Below are 16,987 nucleotides of genomic sequence, written 5' to 3'. Positions count from 1 at the left end.
ACAGTACAGGATGTGAAAATGTTGATTAAGGTCACAAAACATGGTATTACTGACAGGTATTGACAGTGCTCATTATATACATATTATGTACATATACATACACCAAAATGGTAACAAGCCTTTCAATGGATAATTTGAAGGAGATTCTTTGGGTGTATGCCATTTCTGTACATCTGAATCCAATACAAGTTCCAAAGTATTCATCTATGATGAAAGTATGCATTGCTGATAAATAATGGATGAGTTCAATACAGAAGCTTTGTTGCTGCTGGTCATGATTATGCAGCATTTCCTGTCTTACTTCACACCCAAACTGAAAATGAAAAACATTTTTTAGACTGGAGCCTCAAGAATGTTCAAGGAGAATGAAAGTTATGGTTCTTTCAAGTATTTCAAGCTGTTGTTTTTACTTCAAGCAAATCGGTTTCTATCCATTGAGGAATGCCTAGTATAAGCTGGATAATATGAGCATATATCATTCTGCAGTAGACTTCATCGTGTGCCATTTCATTTTCTTAATTTGATAGCTGGCATGTCTACCTCTATACAGTCAGCCTGCAAAGGTCACTTTGGGGATTGAAGATATGAAAAAGCTTCAGCTGCAAAAGGCCCATTTCCCTTTTTTATGTGTCTGTTCGGCAAACCTAATTCAACCTGTTTTGTTCCGTAAAACAGTTTCAAGGGAGCTATATTCAATTCAATCAGCATTACGGAGAAAGACATGCCTGAATGTACAAGCATGGTGTGTCAACAAAATGCACAACACTTCATAAAAGTCAGAGAATAATCATATTTTTTGCCAGTTTAGATGAGTGAGTTTTGTATTCTCCTAATTTAAGTGGGCAATAACATTAAAATCAAATCCCTGGGAATGCAGATTGCCATTACAAGGCACTTAACCATCCTGATAATCACAGTGCATTTTCTTGAAGGATTCTGGCTTTGTCCTCAGATAACTTTTCAATAATATATAGGCTGAATCACTGCAATGTCAAGCGCCTCTGTGTCTTATTGGAAAAATACACAAAATACAGAGGTTCTGGGCCTACGCCTGCTTGAGACTGAACAATGAAGTGGTTTGTGTTTGCGGAAGACATGTTATAATATAACAATAATAATAATAATAATAATAATAATAATAATAATAATAATTTGTTATTTAGCTGATGCTTTTATCCAAAGTGACTTACAGTTGCATAGACTAAGCAGGAGCCAATTCTCTCTGGAGCAAAGTGGGGTTATCGTGGCTACACCAGGACTTGAACCACAAACCTTCCAGGTCCCAGTCATGTACAGTAGCCACTAGGCTACAGGCCGCCCCCTATGATATTGCTTCGCTATGAGTTTTCGCTTTATTGAATCTGAAAGCCAATGATCTTTCATTGCTTGCCTTACCCACAGGCTTACAGTCTTGCTGGGAGACCCTGGAGTAAAATAGAGCTATGACCAACTTGAAATTACCAGCTACCATCTGTTTCAAAACTTAGCTTGAGCTGGTCAAACCATGTTGAGCATGGAGCAGGTCTGAACTGGTTAACCAGCTACAAGCTTTTTCAAAACCTTGAGCTGCTTTTTTTCAGCAGGAGTGAGATTGTTAACAGCCCCGTGCGTTTTGATGTTTGTCATGCACAGACGTTGTTAGTATGATCCAGGAAGCAGCATTCCTAAATGATTAGGAAACGTGATGTAAACAGTCAGTGCATAGCTTTCCAGCTCTCTCGGGCCCGTAGCAGTCCTTTCGCATAATGCCGGATTTGTCACAAGGCGAGAGGAGTGTCTTCCAACACTACGCTCTGTCTGCTCCCACCCTGAGGGGCTGGCTCTCTGCATAATCACCCCCTTAAGTCGTCTTGATGCAATTAGGCTAAAACTGCCTATCTCCATTCAAAGCCTGGTCGGACTAGGCCGAAGATTCCGCGTTAACACTCATGGAGATTGAAGGGGTGGAGTTCAGGGACATTAAGTGCCCATTCACAGGGAGCAGGGTGCACTATTAACTGGAATTTAATATAATGGGAGCTGGCTGTTCCCATTTGGTTGAGTTTTCTGTTATATTCAGTGATGGTCTCAGGTGTCCTCTGGGACAATATGGGGTGGCAGTAACCACTGTATATGGGCATACATATTCATCAATTTCCAGTAAGTGCTTTTGGATTTTCCCCGTCATTACACTCACAAAGACACAAATTGTGTTCTTTTACTTTGATTAGTAAGCTGTAAAGGAAATGCAAACATTTGGTATCTCAGATTACTTCAGCAGGGGGGTAAAAAAGGGGGTTTGGAAGGTGAAATGTGCCTCTTAACACATGGACTAAATGAATGTCTTTATTAAAAGGTTTCCAGGAACCGTTATGCTTTTCCTGCAGCAGTAGGGTGTCACTTCTAAATGCTGACATGAACAGGGCATTCAGTCACCCAGTTTTGAAATACCAGGTCTTTCCTGAACCCCTTCTGTTAAAAGGATTACATCATTCTATTGCAATCTTGTTCCTTATTAATAAGTCATACATACAGTACAAGGCAGTAGTCTCAATCCCACCACAGCCACCCACTCAAATGCACTCAGGCTCAAAAGTACATACACACTCACATGCGCACACACACAAACACTAAGACACACATACTGTACCGAATACACAAATGATGACATAGACTACGCATAGAGTAAATTCCAAAATATACATCCACTGTACAAATCTAGGACAGATCACACATACGTCAGCCGTTTTGTAATCTCCGGGCTGCGTCTCTAGAGGTTTTTTAAAGCTCTCTACCAAGGCACAGCGCTGAGACTACAGCTCCCACTCCACACGCGCACAGCATCGCATGCTGGTGTTACTGTACGTGAGCAGAGGAGGGATTGGACGAGAGCCCTGTCCGTCAGCGATCCCCGCTCTGTGCTGCCAGCAGGCTGACTCCCACTCCGTACTGTAGTAGTGAGGAGGGAGGGGAAAGCAATGGAGCTATTATTTTCAGCGAGGTAGTTTCCTCAGCGCCTGCCCTTGAAGGCCCGGACAGACGAGACTCAGCCTGCCTGCTCCGTCTCCGCCATCTGCCACTCCTCTTTGTTTAGGTTGTTTACATTCTTGAGGTTTTTTCCCGTCCCCGTTTTCCGGAGAGAAGTCGGCGCTCTCCCCCGGCCAGGAGGCTCAGATGGGAGGCGCTGCAGCGCGAGGAGGCTGGTCATGCTGAGCGGAGGCAGGGAGGGCCTGTTCGAGCTGGGCAGGCAGCTGCAGCAGCAGGGGGAGTCCCAAGCCGCCCTGCACTGCTTCCTCAGCTGCCTGCTGGGGCTGACGCACGTGCAGAGCTTCAACTCGCTGCCTAACTGCCTGCACCAGGTGAGCCGCCGGACCCCGCGCCCCGGCCCGCATGCAAACGCACACGCGAGGGAGGGAGCCCGGTGGGGTTAGCTTGCTCGCCTGCGGCTTGTCTGCACAGGATGGGGTCAGGGTCCACCCTGCGTGGGGCAAGGGTGATTTGTATTCCGGGGCATTTGCATTTAAATGCAAATAGGGGTGATGTCTGCTGCACTGTTCTGGCTGTTACTGTACATGTATGTACAGTACACAAACACAGTAGCACTTCCTTGAACTCTTTTACTGCATTTGCAGGTGTCAGCTTGCAATAAGGATGAGTAAAACTTGGCCCGGAATATATGCACATAATTTGCATATAAATTGACACAGAATGGATTAAGAAACTTTAGTGTGATTAAAAATGGCTCCAGCTTAAAATGTTCCTTTTAGTTTTTTTCTGCATGATAAGGCAACTTGTTATTCTGCAAATATCTGACTGACCTTCAAGTTGGAATGTGGTTTGGTCAGATACAATGTCCAATATGTGTGAAAGTCTGCGTGTTTTATGTTACGCGTTTCATGTTGACATTTTTCTTCATTTATTCTCATTCTCTTGTCAGACCTATGAAGAATAGATGAGGAATATTCATGTTAGGATGTTCCGCTCTAAACCACATTTCTTAGTCTCTTTGTGGGCTTCACACGGCAATATTTCAGCATTGCTTGTGATGTGCTGTGCTGTGCTTTGGTGTTGGGCCGTAGTACTTCATCAAACTGAGGCTTGTTTGGAGTCTGTTCCTTGGGTCCTTACAAGCAGTTTTCTTGGATTTTAGAATCACCCAAGGGAAACAGAGTATGTTACATATATTTGTCTCAGTGTTCCAGGAGAACAAACATGTCAGCAGTTACGCATTTTTCGAAGAACATGAGGGCTGGTGTTGAACAGTGCTGTGCTAGGGAGGAGCTTGTTCTATTGGGGTCATTTCATACTTGTTTTGCACAGCCAGCTCTGATGTACATTTTATGCAAAACACCTCTGTGTGCTACTTGCTGGTCATGTTTCTTGCCAAAGTCAAACCAAAAGCAATCAGGGTTGGTGGACAGAATGAACATGTGACAGTGTAGCCAATCCAAAAGACAAGTAGAATCATGGTTCCAAGAATTTTAGCAATCACAACATTCCAACGTGAAGGTTGTGTGCATGTATGTCTCTTTATCAGTACAGAAAGAAAGAGTAGCACTGAAAATATTACAAATATTTAATGAATTCATGTAAATAATGACCACTAAAGGAGTGATCATACATTTCTCCTCACTGGCTCTGTTTATTTTCATAGACAGACTGTATGTTTGTCCATGCTGTTAGTGAAACGCAAAAGGCCGGATCACAGGAGCGAATTCCCAACAGGAGGGAAAACTAATTAAGCCTGAGGCTGAGTGCTGAAGCCATGACTCATATGCCCTATGCTTTTATTTAGCTGATAAACCATTCAGTACCAAAATACAACACAGCAGCTACTGTAAGCAGAGAACTAATAACAGTGGATAGCCGTAGTGTTAATTTAACCGATTCTGCCAGGGGCGTAAATGTGTTCAACTGACCATATTTCCTCAGGAAAGCACTCGGACATAGCACCTCATCCATCACAAAATTATGCGACATCCTTCACTGAACATACCCAGATGTTCTTCGCAGAGGATATGTGATTTAAATGACGTGCCACTTCATTCTTCACAGAGCACCACCTCTTTTGTCTCAGGCTCTGTTCCAGACCCATCACTAGTACATCAGCCCAGGTATTATCTCTGTCTCCCTCTCTCTCTTTCAGATTGCAGAACTGTTCATCGAGGAAAAGAATTGTATCCTTTAGCTTGAAGCTAGCAACAAATTCATAACTAGATCAATGGTATGCTTGAATCCCAAACCACACAACCCCCATCCCCATTAGAGAAGATAGAGCCTAAGGTATGCCAAGAGGAAATTACATTAGTTATTTAGCTGAAGCTTTTTAGCCAAAGCGACTGAGAGTTTATTAGACAAAGCAGGGGACAATCCCCCCTGGATCAATGTGGTGTTAAGGGCCTTGGTTAAGGGCCAAATAGCTGCACAGATATTATCGTGGCTTCACCAGGGTTCAACCACCAACCTTTCGGGTCCCAGTCATGCTCCTTAGCCACTACGCGATGCTAAGTTCTACCTCTGTGGTTCCCCTGTAGCATAGTGGTTAAAGTACGTGACTGGGACCCGCAAGGTTGCTGGTTCGATCCCCGGTCTAGCCACAATAAGAGGTTATTGTGCACAGCCGTTGGGCCCTTGAGCAAGGCCCTTAACCCTGCATTGCTCCAGAGGAGGATTGTCTCTTGCTTAGTCTAATCAATTATACGTCGCTCTGGATAAGAGCGTCTGCCAAATGCCATTAATGTATAATGTAATGTAATGTAGTTGTATCAGGTGTGCTTGAGATGAAACACATCAAACACTTGGATCTGGCTGGGGGTACCCAATAAGAAGTTTGGGAACCACTGTTCTACAGCAGAGTAGGGCATGTATACACTTATGTACAAGCTCAGAGAGGCAGCGCGGTTGTATATGTTAGTTATTAGTTATTCATGACTGTGGCTGTGACTGCGTGTCAGGGTCTGCTACTCTGTTAGATGGACTTGTAAGCTCTTATCTCCCATCAACATGGAGCAAGGAGGCTAATTGCCCTGTAGCCGCAGTATCCATGTATCGACGACAGCAGCGCTAAGTATAGAACGCAGATAAGGGCTGTGTAGCATTTCATGATGTACATCCCGGCCTACTCTCCGTCACCGAGACTTCCAGTTCACGTGGCTCACGTTCCCCACTGACGACGACTCGGCTCTCTACATCCCCACGACAGGTCATCACACCCACAGCTTACGGCTCTGAGATCCTCTGTCACCTCATCCCACGTCATCACACGGTTTAACCAGTTTGAAGTTAATATGCAGCACTTTGCCGTGTTGTCCACCCACACACGGTAGCTGTCTGCTGGGAATACACATCATACGGAGTACTGCTCCAACGGGTTGACAGCAGATTCTTATCACCATAGTGATATCTATACTGTGAGCGCTACAAGCAGCACCTACGACCATGAAATTAATTTTTCATGCAAATTTTGCTTATGATCAGAAGATATCTTGTTCTGCTCTGATCTACAGTATGTGGCCAAACTCATATCCAATCTCATCCAAAGTAGCATTTATTCAGACACTGAAATTGTGATCAATTTATGAAGGTCTGAATTACCAGCCTGGGCTTCTGTAAAAGTTTGTTTTGTCCTCTCTGATAACCTTGACTGGTTTGAGCGTGCAATATTATATTGACCTATTGATTTATCAAGTAGATCATGTCTTTAAAAATGCTGAAGAAGAAAGGTGATGGACATATGTTAATTGCTTGTTCTAATAGGCAGCTTGGCACCCACTCAGGTTCATCTTTATTGGTTTGTGTAGTTTTAGCTGGCTAAAAATATGACAGTCATGGATTCAATCAACATTTTTCTTAGAATTGACTAACAAATCAATGCAAGTGTTTGCTTCTCACCTCACAAGTGGAGTTTGGCATGTTTCCAAATTTGCAATTCCATTTTGCAAACATGCCAAAACAATTAACTTGCCAAACTGGATTTGTTCATGTTAATGGAAAATGCTGATTAAATCCAGACAACAAACAATGAAAAGTCTCAACTGTGATGTTTGAGTTTAAGCTCTGATTGTGTTTATTTTGATCTGACTGTTTGTCAACTTCTAGGGTATTTTATGAGATTGGTGAACATACTGTGAGATATCTTTGACCTCCTCCATAGTCCATACAGTATCCTTCAAGATCCTTCAGATCATTCAGTCAGTGCTTGTGGACTGTCATACTCAATTCGAACAACACATTTTCAATCAGGTTCAAGGTAGTATATGGTAAGAGTTGTTTTACATCTTGGGACTCTTGTTATGTTCTATGGAATCATAAAGTCCAGCAAGTATCAAAAAACAAAATCCCAGTATGCCTCTGCCAGGAAGTTGGTGCACAGGGAAAATAACCCCAAGCATACCATGAAATCAATACATAAATTGTTCACATCTATTTACTCCAATGGCCTGTACAGTCCACAGATCTCAATCCGATAGAGCACCTTTGGGATGAGGTGGAATAGAAGGTTTGCTGCATGAATGCGGGATCAGTAAATCTATTGAGTCAGCATGGACCAAAATCCTGTAGGAATGTTCCCAGAACTTTGTGACCTTGGAATTATAAGGTTCTATCTGCATTCTGAGTAATTTTGAGATATTGAGCTTCAAAGATGGGCTCCAAGCAGATACTTTTAAATTATGCATTACTTCATACTTTTTAACCTTATTTTTTAAAAACTTCACACATATATTTAGTGCCCTATAAACAACATATTTATGAAGCTAACAAATTTTTAGAACCACATACTCCTCAGGTCTCAACTTGTTGAATCTGCAGGCAAAGGGGGATCCGATTTGGCTCTAAATATCCATTTCTTATAAGATCAAAAATGTACAGTCAGTAATCAGCCCACCAGTAATCCCCAGAAATCCGGTGTACAAGTTGTGGTGAATGAATCGTAATTGGCTCTTTTAAAATCAATACCGAATAAATCATTCAAGGCACAGCTCTGATTTAAGTGATATTAACATTGAAATGGCTGCACTGGTGCCATTACACTAATCACAGTGCTGTAAACAGTTAAAACTGAAATACACTCTGTCAGAAAATTGGCTTGTGGCCTCTGCTGTTTGCTAAATATAGGCCATGTAAATATACGTGGTATCTTGTCTACAGTTCTAGGAGATTGTGCCTTATTTATATGGGTTTTAAAATAATTGTCACCTCTGTTGGTTTACGAGCACAGCATATTTTATCGCACTGTAAGAGCCCTAAAGAATTCAAACTGAGTCCAAGTTCATTGATGTACCAAAATACCCTCAAACGGTATGATGTTGAATCTGGATTGCACTCAAATTTTCCTTGATAATATTTAAAAATAACCTCCATATTTATTCACGAGTTGTTTTATTTCCATGCACAATCTGAATTAGTTTAGTTTCAAACCCAGATGCATGGGATGATGTATATACAAATATGATTATCTGTAAACTCCAGTGTCCAGTGTCAGCTGTGGCCAGGAGTCCTGTATGGGTGTTCTATACTGGAAGATGATATTTCCCATGGAGGGAGGGTTTCATTCAGTAAGGTGTTCCCAGCTGATGACATAATATCAACACCCCATATTCATTGGTGTAGACTGTTTGGGGCACCCTTCCAAATAGGCTCATTGGCTGGGAACCACCACTTTATCAATACTGCTGTGCTAGTAGGCGGGGCGTGGCTACGGGTGGGCTATGGGTGGGCACCCAAAAGAGTTGTCTGCCCATCCTGGAGAGACCCGCGAGTGGGCAGAAGTCTCCCGCAAAGTCACATACCCAACAGCACCCCCATCCCCCCTCCAGCTCTCACCCGCTCATGTACTGAGCAATACGCCACCCCCAGTCTGCCCACCCTTTATACCCAAATGCCCACCTCAGGATGACATGACTAGGAATAAAACACATCAGGATGAAAGATGTGTTTTATTCCCAGTGTTAAATACTGCATGTTCAGGGGAAGAAATCATACTTCTGCACTTACTTTGTAGATGGGCCTACAATGATAGTTGGATAATGAACAAGTGGTCAACAAATCAATGAGAAAGCACCAGTATAATATCAACTTATGGACTAATAAGGACCATGTGTGTATCCAAACCCTATGGCAGCTGTGACAGAAGTAGCCAAAATGGTAATTAACACACAAATTCATACATCAGGTGAGGTGTAAAACATCAATCCTGTCTATAGTTCCAATTTTATCAACTGTAAGGTCTCTATTTACTACCTATTTTTTTCTATTAACGCGACTAACATAAAGTGCTAACTGAACAAAACTGTTTGGGAGAGAGTGCGTGAGAAACAAAACGCTGGCAGGCCTTTATCTTTCTGTAACTGAATCTGAGAGATGCAGTATTATAAATGTGTGTGCTTTGCAGTGGTGTGTGCCCACTCACCTCCTGACATTTCAATGGTTTCCATGGTTATACCACCAGGGCCTGCACAGCCCTGTTTACCAAGAGAGAGCAGATGAAAAGAATGAGGATAAATGACCTTTCTGTCAGTGACTGAATCAAAGGCATCAGGGTTCTGTGTTGCTGAAATCTGGGATTCATAAGGTTATTGGCACTCTTACCACCAAGCATATTTGCAGGCTCTTATATGTACACCTTCTCTGTCCACAGCCAAAGGTGAATTTGTTTCTGGGAAGTTTCAATTACAAGACAAATTCCTATTTATCATGCTGGCAAAATACTGTGGGCTACCTTATGTTCATTTGGGAAACGTTCTTCTATTCTCTGAATTCTTCTACATTTTGAATTGAAATTTTATTGAAGTTCAATAATGTTTATTCTTGAACTGTTTACACGCAGATTCAGAATAGAACAGCTGAATCCTGTTGTTAAGGAACGACTATCACAATACATATTAATAGCACACGAAACAGATTTATGTGAGGGTTTATTTTAAGAACATTGTCCCTGCCGATCAATGGCCACTCGCCAGTCAAATGCTAGGGGTGTCGTCTTACAACCGGACATTCTAAATTCTAAATAAACTAACCAGCGTACATTTACTGGCAGCACAAGAATTGTTCGTATGGACAAGTTATGCAAACAATGCACTGAACACAAGGGGATTATTTAGCATGAATGCTAATAAGTCATTCTAATGGATGACATCCTGTGGTTTTTACAGAAACTCATACTTTGTGTTGTTGTTGTTGTTGTTTGTTTCCTCTACCTGCGATTCGGAAGCAGGTAGCCTACATGTTCTTTGTTTTTCCTACCTTCATTCATGAACGTGGTCTGTTCATGAGCCTCATTGCTGTTGATGACCTAGCCCGTCTGTATTTTTCCGTGGCGCGCTGGGATAGTTGACACCGCTGTTAATCCTTCACCAGTATAAACAGATGTGAAAGCGCTCCAGTTCATCCAGGCTGAGAAGATGTTCTACGAGGTGGCGTTGCTGGAACTCACTGCTCTTCAAGGGAGCGCTGGTAAGTTCGCGCTTTGTTCATTGTGTGTTTACAGTACCGCTCCGAACAATTTACATGTATTAATTAAGCTGATTAAATGTATCTGAATATCACTTTTGGGATCTGAATATCACTGCAACCATTACCGTTAACATCACCAATGTGCGCTGTCGACTTTATAGTCCATAAACATTTGATAGTGTCTTTTGAAAATGTGTGCTGTTTATTTGTTGGCATTTTAGGACCCTTCACACGTATTCATACGCCTTTCTTCTTTTAAATAATATTTTCCATTATTTTCAAAATAAGTAACGCAGGCCTATGCATATGCAGTGGGCTCCAGAATTATTGGCACCCCTGGGAAAGATGACAGCCATGAGTCTTTTCCGAAAATTTTTGATAAGGTTAGAGAACACAAGAGTTTTGGCCTCACATGACCATAGTACTTCTCTTTGTCATAATAAGGTTTTGTTTATTGTGCTCAGTAAGTATTGTGCTGTTTCATGCCATCCTTCCAAAGAGTTTACTGGTATGGAGGTGCCATTTAATGTTTTATTTTTTTGACTTGGTGACTTGATACAACCAATCTCTGAAATTCGTTAACTGCAATCCTTGGGTTACTTATGGCCTCCCTCACCATCTTCCTTACCCTCCGTGGGGATAATATGCACTTGAATCCTCTTCCTGGCAAGTTTGCAACCATATGTTTTACTCCTTTTTATGATTGCCCATACAGTGCTAAGTGCTATGTTTAACCAGTCATGTATGTTTTTGTACCGATTACCTGATGGTCAATTACCATCTGTGTCTTCTGAATTGACAGTTCTTTGGCTTTTCCCGTGCTGATGGTTGACAAAGGGATTTTGCATGCTTGTTACCTCATCTTTATACTCTAGTGAAACAGGATGTGATGGAATGACACAATATAGTTCCTTTAGACTGAGATTAACTGAATTCATGTAAAATTGTATCGCCAATTTCACTATTTTTCACATTTTATTTACAATAATTGTCAGGGGCGGCAATAATTTAGGCACCTGTGGTTTTCAGAAAAAATGTATTACTAAATATTTTTTAAAGTATATAGTTTTCCTGTATATTTGAAAATAAAATATAGATCATTATCATGTTGTTTATTATATGCAACCTTTTTTCTTAAGGGTGCCAATAATTGTGGAGCCCACTATATTTGAACAAATCTGGTGGCCAGAAATGCCTACAAACTGGTAGGCTACAGCGGATTTTGGACAGCATTGCCTGTAATATTCAAGTTGTCCGTTGATGTGTCAATGAGACGTCAGATTTCTAGATTATCTAATGAGTCTCAGGCATTACTAATCTGCAATAAGGTGTACATTTGTGTACCTACAGTAATACTGTACAGCAGCAATGAAGAATTTTAACCAAGAATTGACTGTGGGAAGTTTTATCTTCAGAATATACTATATTAAATAAATGTGGTTTGAAAATAAGCACAGATGTACTACATATGTATATTACACAAGTTTGTTTTTTGCATGTCATAATTTGACAGTATATAGCTGGGTATTTGCTGAAGTATTCAAGGTTAAAACTAATGTCAATGCTCCATCCTGAATTGTACTATTTGAAGAAGTATCCTCTGCCGCAACAACATTAACGTTGGGGTTGTGGTGGTACCAGGCGATAGATCACTGCTGTTGGGTGAACGCCAACGCAAAGCCATGAAAGGGTTGTTTTGCAAGTGCCTCGTTGCAAGGCCGCTGCCTCTGTTTTTGCTGCTCTCAGTGCTGCTGATGCAGCGAGCAGCTCTTGCATGTGCCTGATGTAGGAGCAGGGGGACAGGGAGAAGACAAATGACCCTGCTCTGTAACATCTGATTAAGCAGTGAACAGCACCACAGAAAGCAGAGGCCTCTGAATCAGCACTTCTGCCTGTTTCCCAGCTGCACCGGCTCCAGCCATTTTCCTTACCTTTTCACTGCACCGCTCTCTTTCTTTTTATATTTATCCTCTTTTTCTTTCCCTGTCCTAATTCTGTTAATCTCCAAAATATACATGCCCATCCTTTCTTGTCGAATTTCCATCTCCAAGGCCCACCCTCTCCCTCTCTTCTTTTCACTCTCCCAAACTGCTTTCCCACTCCTCTCTCTTCTCAGTCACCTCTGGCCCTTTTCTCTACCTTGATCGTCAGGCGTGACGTACGATGTGCAGTCTGAGAGGGAACAAGGCTACACTTAAGAGAAGTGAGAGAAAGGAGACGCAGCTCCTTTTCGTCACGCGGGCCCGGCGTGCGTACACGCGAGCGCGTGCGTCCCCTCTTCCTCTTATCTCCGCTCCCCATCGCCTCTCCGCCGTCACGTGCGGGTCGCCCGGGGCTGTGCGAAGCCGCAGTGGCCGCCTGCCCGTTTTGGGGATCCTGTTTCCCGGCCCGGGGAGGGCAGTTGGCTGCGGACGGACTCTGATTACAGCGTCTGTGGCAGGTCCCCAGGAGGCAACTTCGCTGGGATCGGCAGGATGGGAGTCGCCGGAGGAGCTGTCGGAGCAGGCCGCTCAGGCTCAGGACTATGAGAGGCTGGCCCAGCTTTGCATCATGAGTAAAAGGTAGGCTGTGGGCGCCTTGTGTATGCCATAGATTACAATAGCACTTATATACAGTTATTGTTGTATTCTAGCTGCCAACTGTGGTATTCTAGTTGGTAAGTTGATGTATTCTTCAAGGGTTCAAGTTGTATCTATGTGGTTACCTGCTTTCCTCTAAGGTCCTCATCGCACTTGTCCCTGGGTTCGATTTGCACTTCATTGTACGTCGCTCAGGATAAGAGCATCTGCTAAACGCCATTAATGTAATGTAATGGTGTGTGGTGGGCTGTGGGTGCAATCTTCCACCATTCATAGTGGAAGATTACACTGATTCATACACTGTCTCAGTGCTAATCCGTCAATATGAAAATCTCATACTTTTCATGGCACCATATCTCAGATGTTTTGATGGTAGGCGCTGAGGATTTGTCATTATGCAGCTTGAAGCTGAGGACACTGGAGTGTATGAAGTGGTTACAGTAAGAGGAACTGGAAAGTGCTCCCTGTGCGGGTGAGCCAAGCATCGACTGTGAGACATGGACCGGTGGCGGCCATTGGCTGCCGATGCTGAGCTATAGCTGGGGAGAGAGCGGGGAGGCGTAGCGGAGTGAGCATAAGTCAGAGCCATGCGTTGGCTTGCTCTACTGCCTGTGGAGGGAAGCTGCAGGCTGGTCACTGTGACGCAGCACATTGCTGCCACATAAGCCCTTTGATTTATTCAGGGTGCAAAACCACATCCCTAGACATTACAAGGGCTGGCTGCTATGATTGTCTTCTGAACCACTTTTCTGGATCTGTGTATTTTAGTTTCACTCCCTAAGATGCGGTAATCCATTTTTGTCCCTTGTAGGGGACACAAGTCTCTGGTATTAATCTCAAGAACCATATATTTTACTATGCTGAAACCTACACTGCAAGGAACCTTCAATAATAAGATAAAAATATATATTTGAAAATAATTGCACTGCAAAAAATACTTTCACAGTTTTTGTCACCCAATACCATACAATGTCAAAAAAATACATTAACATTAATTACTTTATTTCCTGCTGGGTCTTAGGACATTAATTCTCTTATTGCATTTATACTAATGCCCTTTATATCCTCAAATACCATGTCCTCTAAATTTGTCATTAACTTACAGTACATCTAAACACAGTGGCTATTGGTTATCTCCTGCTGTTCTCCTAATTACATCACTTTGCAATATTAGATGTCCTTTTTGGAAAAAGGACACTGCACGACAAGAACCCTGGCACTGTGTGTGGAGTCTACTGTGTCATAGTGAAAGATATTTATGTTTTTGACCTTCTATAATGGTGCAAACACAGGGCCCTTAGGTAAATGGGATGGAAATTCATCTTGCCATATATCAGCCTGAGCCTTTAAGCCTTGGGCTGCATGCAAAAGAAGCACTTTAATTTCTCCTCAGGCCCAATGGGACAGAATGTGTATACCACCTTTCTTGTGAGTTTTAAATGCTCCGGTCAGGTATTCTTTTTCTCTTTGATGAATTGAGTAGTAATTTCTTGGGCTACTCCTTGCGCAGAAAGACAGAAAGGTCAACATTTACGTATATACCTGTATTGCCATTACCGTATTAGGATATTACAGTGTTTAGCCTGATTGCTTAGGGGAAGATGGGGTGATGTGCAGTGTTGGTGGTGTTGTAGTGGAAGGCTTTAAACTTGAATGAGGCTGGGATTCTTTATTACTGCCACTTTGGGCTTGAGTTTCGGAAGATACGGGGACATCAAAGTGCAGGCTGTGCCGTTGCGAACTGCAACGTTCTTCACAACTAACAGTGGAAGTTCACTTTCTTAGATTTTTTATTCCTCATTTCAGTTTTAATGTCTGTTTTTAAGTGGCCCAGACTTTTTATGTGAAATGAAGGATCTTTCAGATATTAACAGTGGTTTCTGGCATCGTGCTGGCTGTACTATTGTTGGTGTCGGAGCCCCCCTGCTTGGCCTGGAGGTTTGTGGTCTAAAGCGAGAAAATATGTTTCCAGTTACCTCCAACCTGAGGTTTGTACAGCAACATTGTGCGTCCAGAGATTGTAATTTCATTGAGTTTATTCACAATTATAAACATGAATTGTATACTGGGCCAGAGGTTCCTTTTCATGCTGCAGGAAATAATTCAAGCTGAAAATGAAATTAAACATAGACAATTTAACATTTTGGAAGAATAATAGGGAACAATACAAGCATACAATCATATTAGGCATATCATTGCTGATGCCAGCAGGTCATCAACAAATTCTGTAAATATCTAAATATCCTGTTCGGGCCAATCAAAACATACACTGAAACTGAAATATGATTTTTTTTAAACCCCGGAAAGGGAGCTATCACTTTAAATAGTTGTCTAAACTATTTACTGGTTTAAAAAGTTTTAATGGCACATTTACTGGCTAGGAAAAGCCTACTCCAAACAGTTTATTTTTTTCATGGCTCTTAATTTTGTTCATTTTCGTCAGATGTTCACTTTGCTCAGGTCAAAAGGCTAACGACATATTTCTGTTAGAGGAGGGTACATTCTAAATAAAATATTTAACATCTTAATGCTTCAAGCCCTTTTAAGTACTTAAAACTCAAAAGAATAACAAACTATATACTTTTCAGAATGTTCCAGAACATGGCAGAAGGAACAGAAATAAAAACCACTTTTGGCAGAGAGGGTAGTGCAGGTGAAAGCAGGAACTTGTCTATCTTTTTAAACACCATCGATCATTTTTAGGCTGACCCGTATATCAGGCAGGAAGTTCCTTTCCTCCTGAATCTTTCAGCGAAGCGGCAGGAAGTCCTCCGCTCGGCCGGTGTGCTGGGGCGCCAACGATCGAATGTCGAGAGGGACACTCTGTAACACAGCGCACCCAACACCCGGCCATTACTTATTTAAGAGGCTACGGTTGGGAACAGCAGCGCTGACATCTGTAGCACTAAACACGGCCTGCTCTACATTTCTGAGTACAGGCGGAAGTGACGGATGACCTTGCGGTCGCCCCGCAGGGGGGCACGGCGGAGCAAGGCGCCTCACACCTTGCTGCGGTTCTGGGCGGTTCGGATGCCTCCCGTAACCCAGCCGGCTGCGTCCATGCCGTGTAACGCGGCCTGGACGCCACCTCACCGCAACGGCAGTTGGCACTAGTTGAACATTTCCACTGACTTCATAATCTGGCTCTTCTCTATGTCACAATCCGTGCGGCGGTGTGAATCACGGCATGGCTGAGTTCAGATTTGTTAGTACAAAGCGCTCCAAACACTGAAATAATACACATATTATATGATATTATATTATATTATATTATCCCAACTTGGTCCAGTTATGTTCCACCTTTGTGGTCTTCTCTGAAGCAGATTTTTTTTTGTTCTTATATTACTTCCGGACTGCTGGGTCATAAGAATTCTGAAAAGCAGGCATCTGAGAACCAGGCATACCTTTTGAGAGAGTGGTTGTATAAAATTCATTTCTACGTCAACATTAATGTCAAAATTGACATTGACATTTCCTGTACCGTGTTTAACAATAATATAAAACACAGTTTTAAAATAATTTCATTCAGAAAGCCAATATAACCTTTCCCATTTTACATGTGTGTCTGCTGGGATGTTTTGATAAAAATCTAAATGTCACATCAATGTGACATCAATTCCAGATAGAGCGTTTGGAATGGTTCCATCTTATTATACAGTTATAAAAACAATATGGGGCAGCTGTCTCGGGGTGAGCTTTTTCCTGTAATCTGAATTACATGATATTGGCACTTTGCGAGCCACAAAACATACCCATAAAAAGAATGACATAATGGAAAAAAGTAATGGTATTAAATGGCTGGCAGTTGAGAACATACATCATGTCCGGTGCTGGTTTAAAGACCTCTGGTCAGTGGTGTTTTGTGATGATAAGCCATCCATTACTATAAGGGGATAGGCACTGCGGAACTGCAGCTGGCAGGAGGACCTTGGTCACTGGCGAAATGGGGTGTTCATCAGCTGGTAATCATTGCTGGC

At 42.4% G+C, this 16,987-nt stretch overlaps 1 protein-coding gene and 1 long non-coding RNA gene across 2 annotated transcripts in view; one reads left to right on the top strand and one right to left on the bottom strand.

Annotated features, from left to right (window-relative positions):
• The window catches only part of LOC133107640 (uncharacterized), a 27,726-nt gene extending 17,313 nt beyond the window's left edge, over nt 1-10,413 (bottom strand). Inside the window, exons 1-2 of the long non-coding RNA XR_009704604.1 lie at nt 10,222-10,413; nt 9,389-9,440 (exon numbers count right to left, since the gene is read on the bottom strand). This is a non-coding gene — a long non-coding RNA (uncharacterized LOC133107640). The remainder of the gene's footprint in view (nt 1-9,388; nt 9,441-10,221) is intronic.
• c1h14orf180 (chromosome 1 C14orf180 homolog) overlaps nt 2,949-16,987 on the top strand; it is a 22,317-nt gene continuing 8,278 nt past the window's right edge. Inside the window, exons 1-4 of the mRNA XM_061216644.1 lie at nt 2,949-3,338; nt 5,126-5,156; nt 10,345-10,431; nt 12,872-12,992. Of these exons, the coding sequence (XP_061072628.1) occupies nt 3,186-3,338; nt 5,126-5,156; nt 10,345-10,431; nt 12,872-12,992 (392 nt within the window). The 5' untranslated portion in view covers nt 2,949-3,185. The remainder of the gene's footprint in view (nt 3,339-5,125; nt 5,157-10,344; nt 10,432-12,871; nt 12,993-16,987) is intronic.

Source organism: Conger conger, chromosome 1 (genome assembly GCF_963514075.1).
Source record: "Conger conger chromosome 1, fConCon1.1, whole genome shotgun sequence".
NCBI lineage: Eukaryota > Metazoa > Chordata > Actinopteri > Anguilliformes > Congridae > Conger > Conger conger.
Note: the sequence above shows the minus strand (reverse complement) of the source record. Positions and strands in the feature narration are given on the sequence as shown.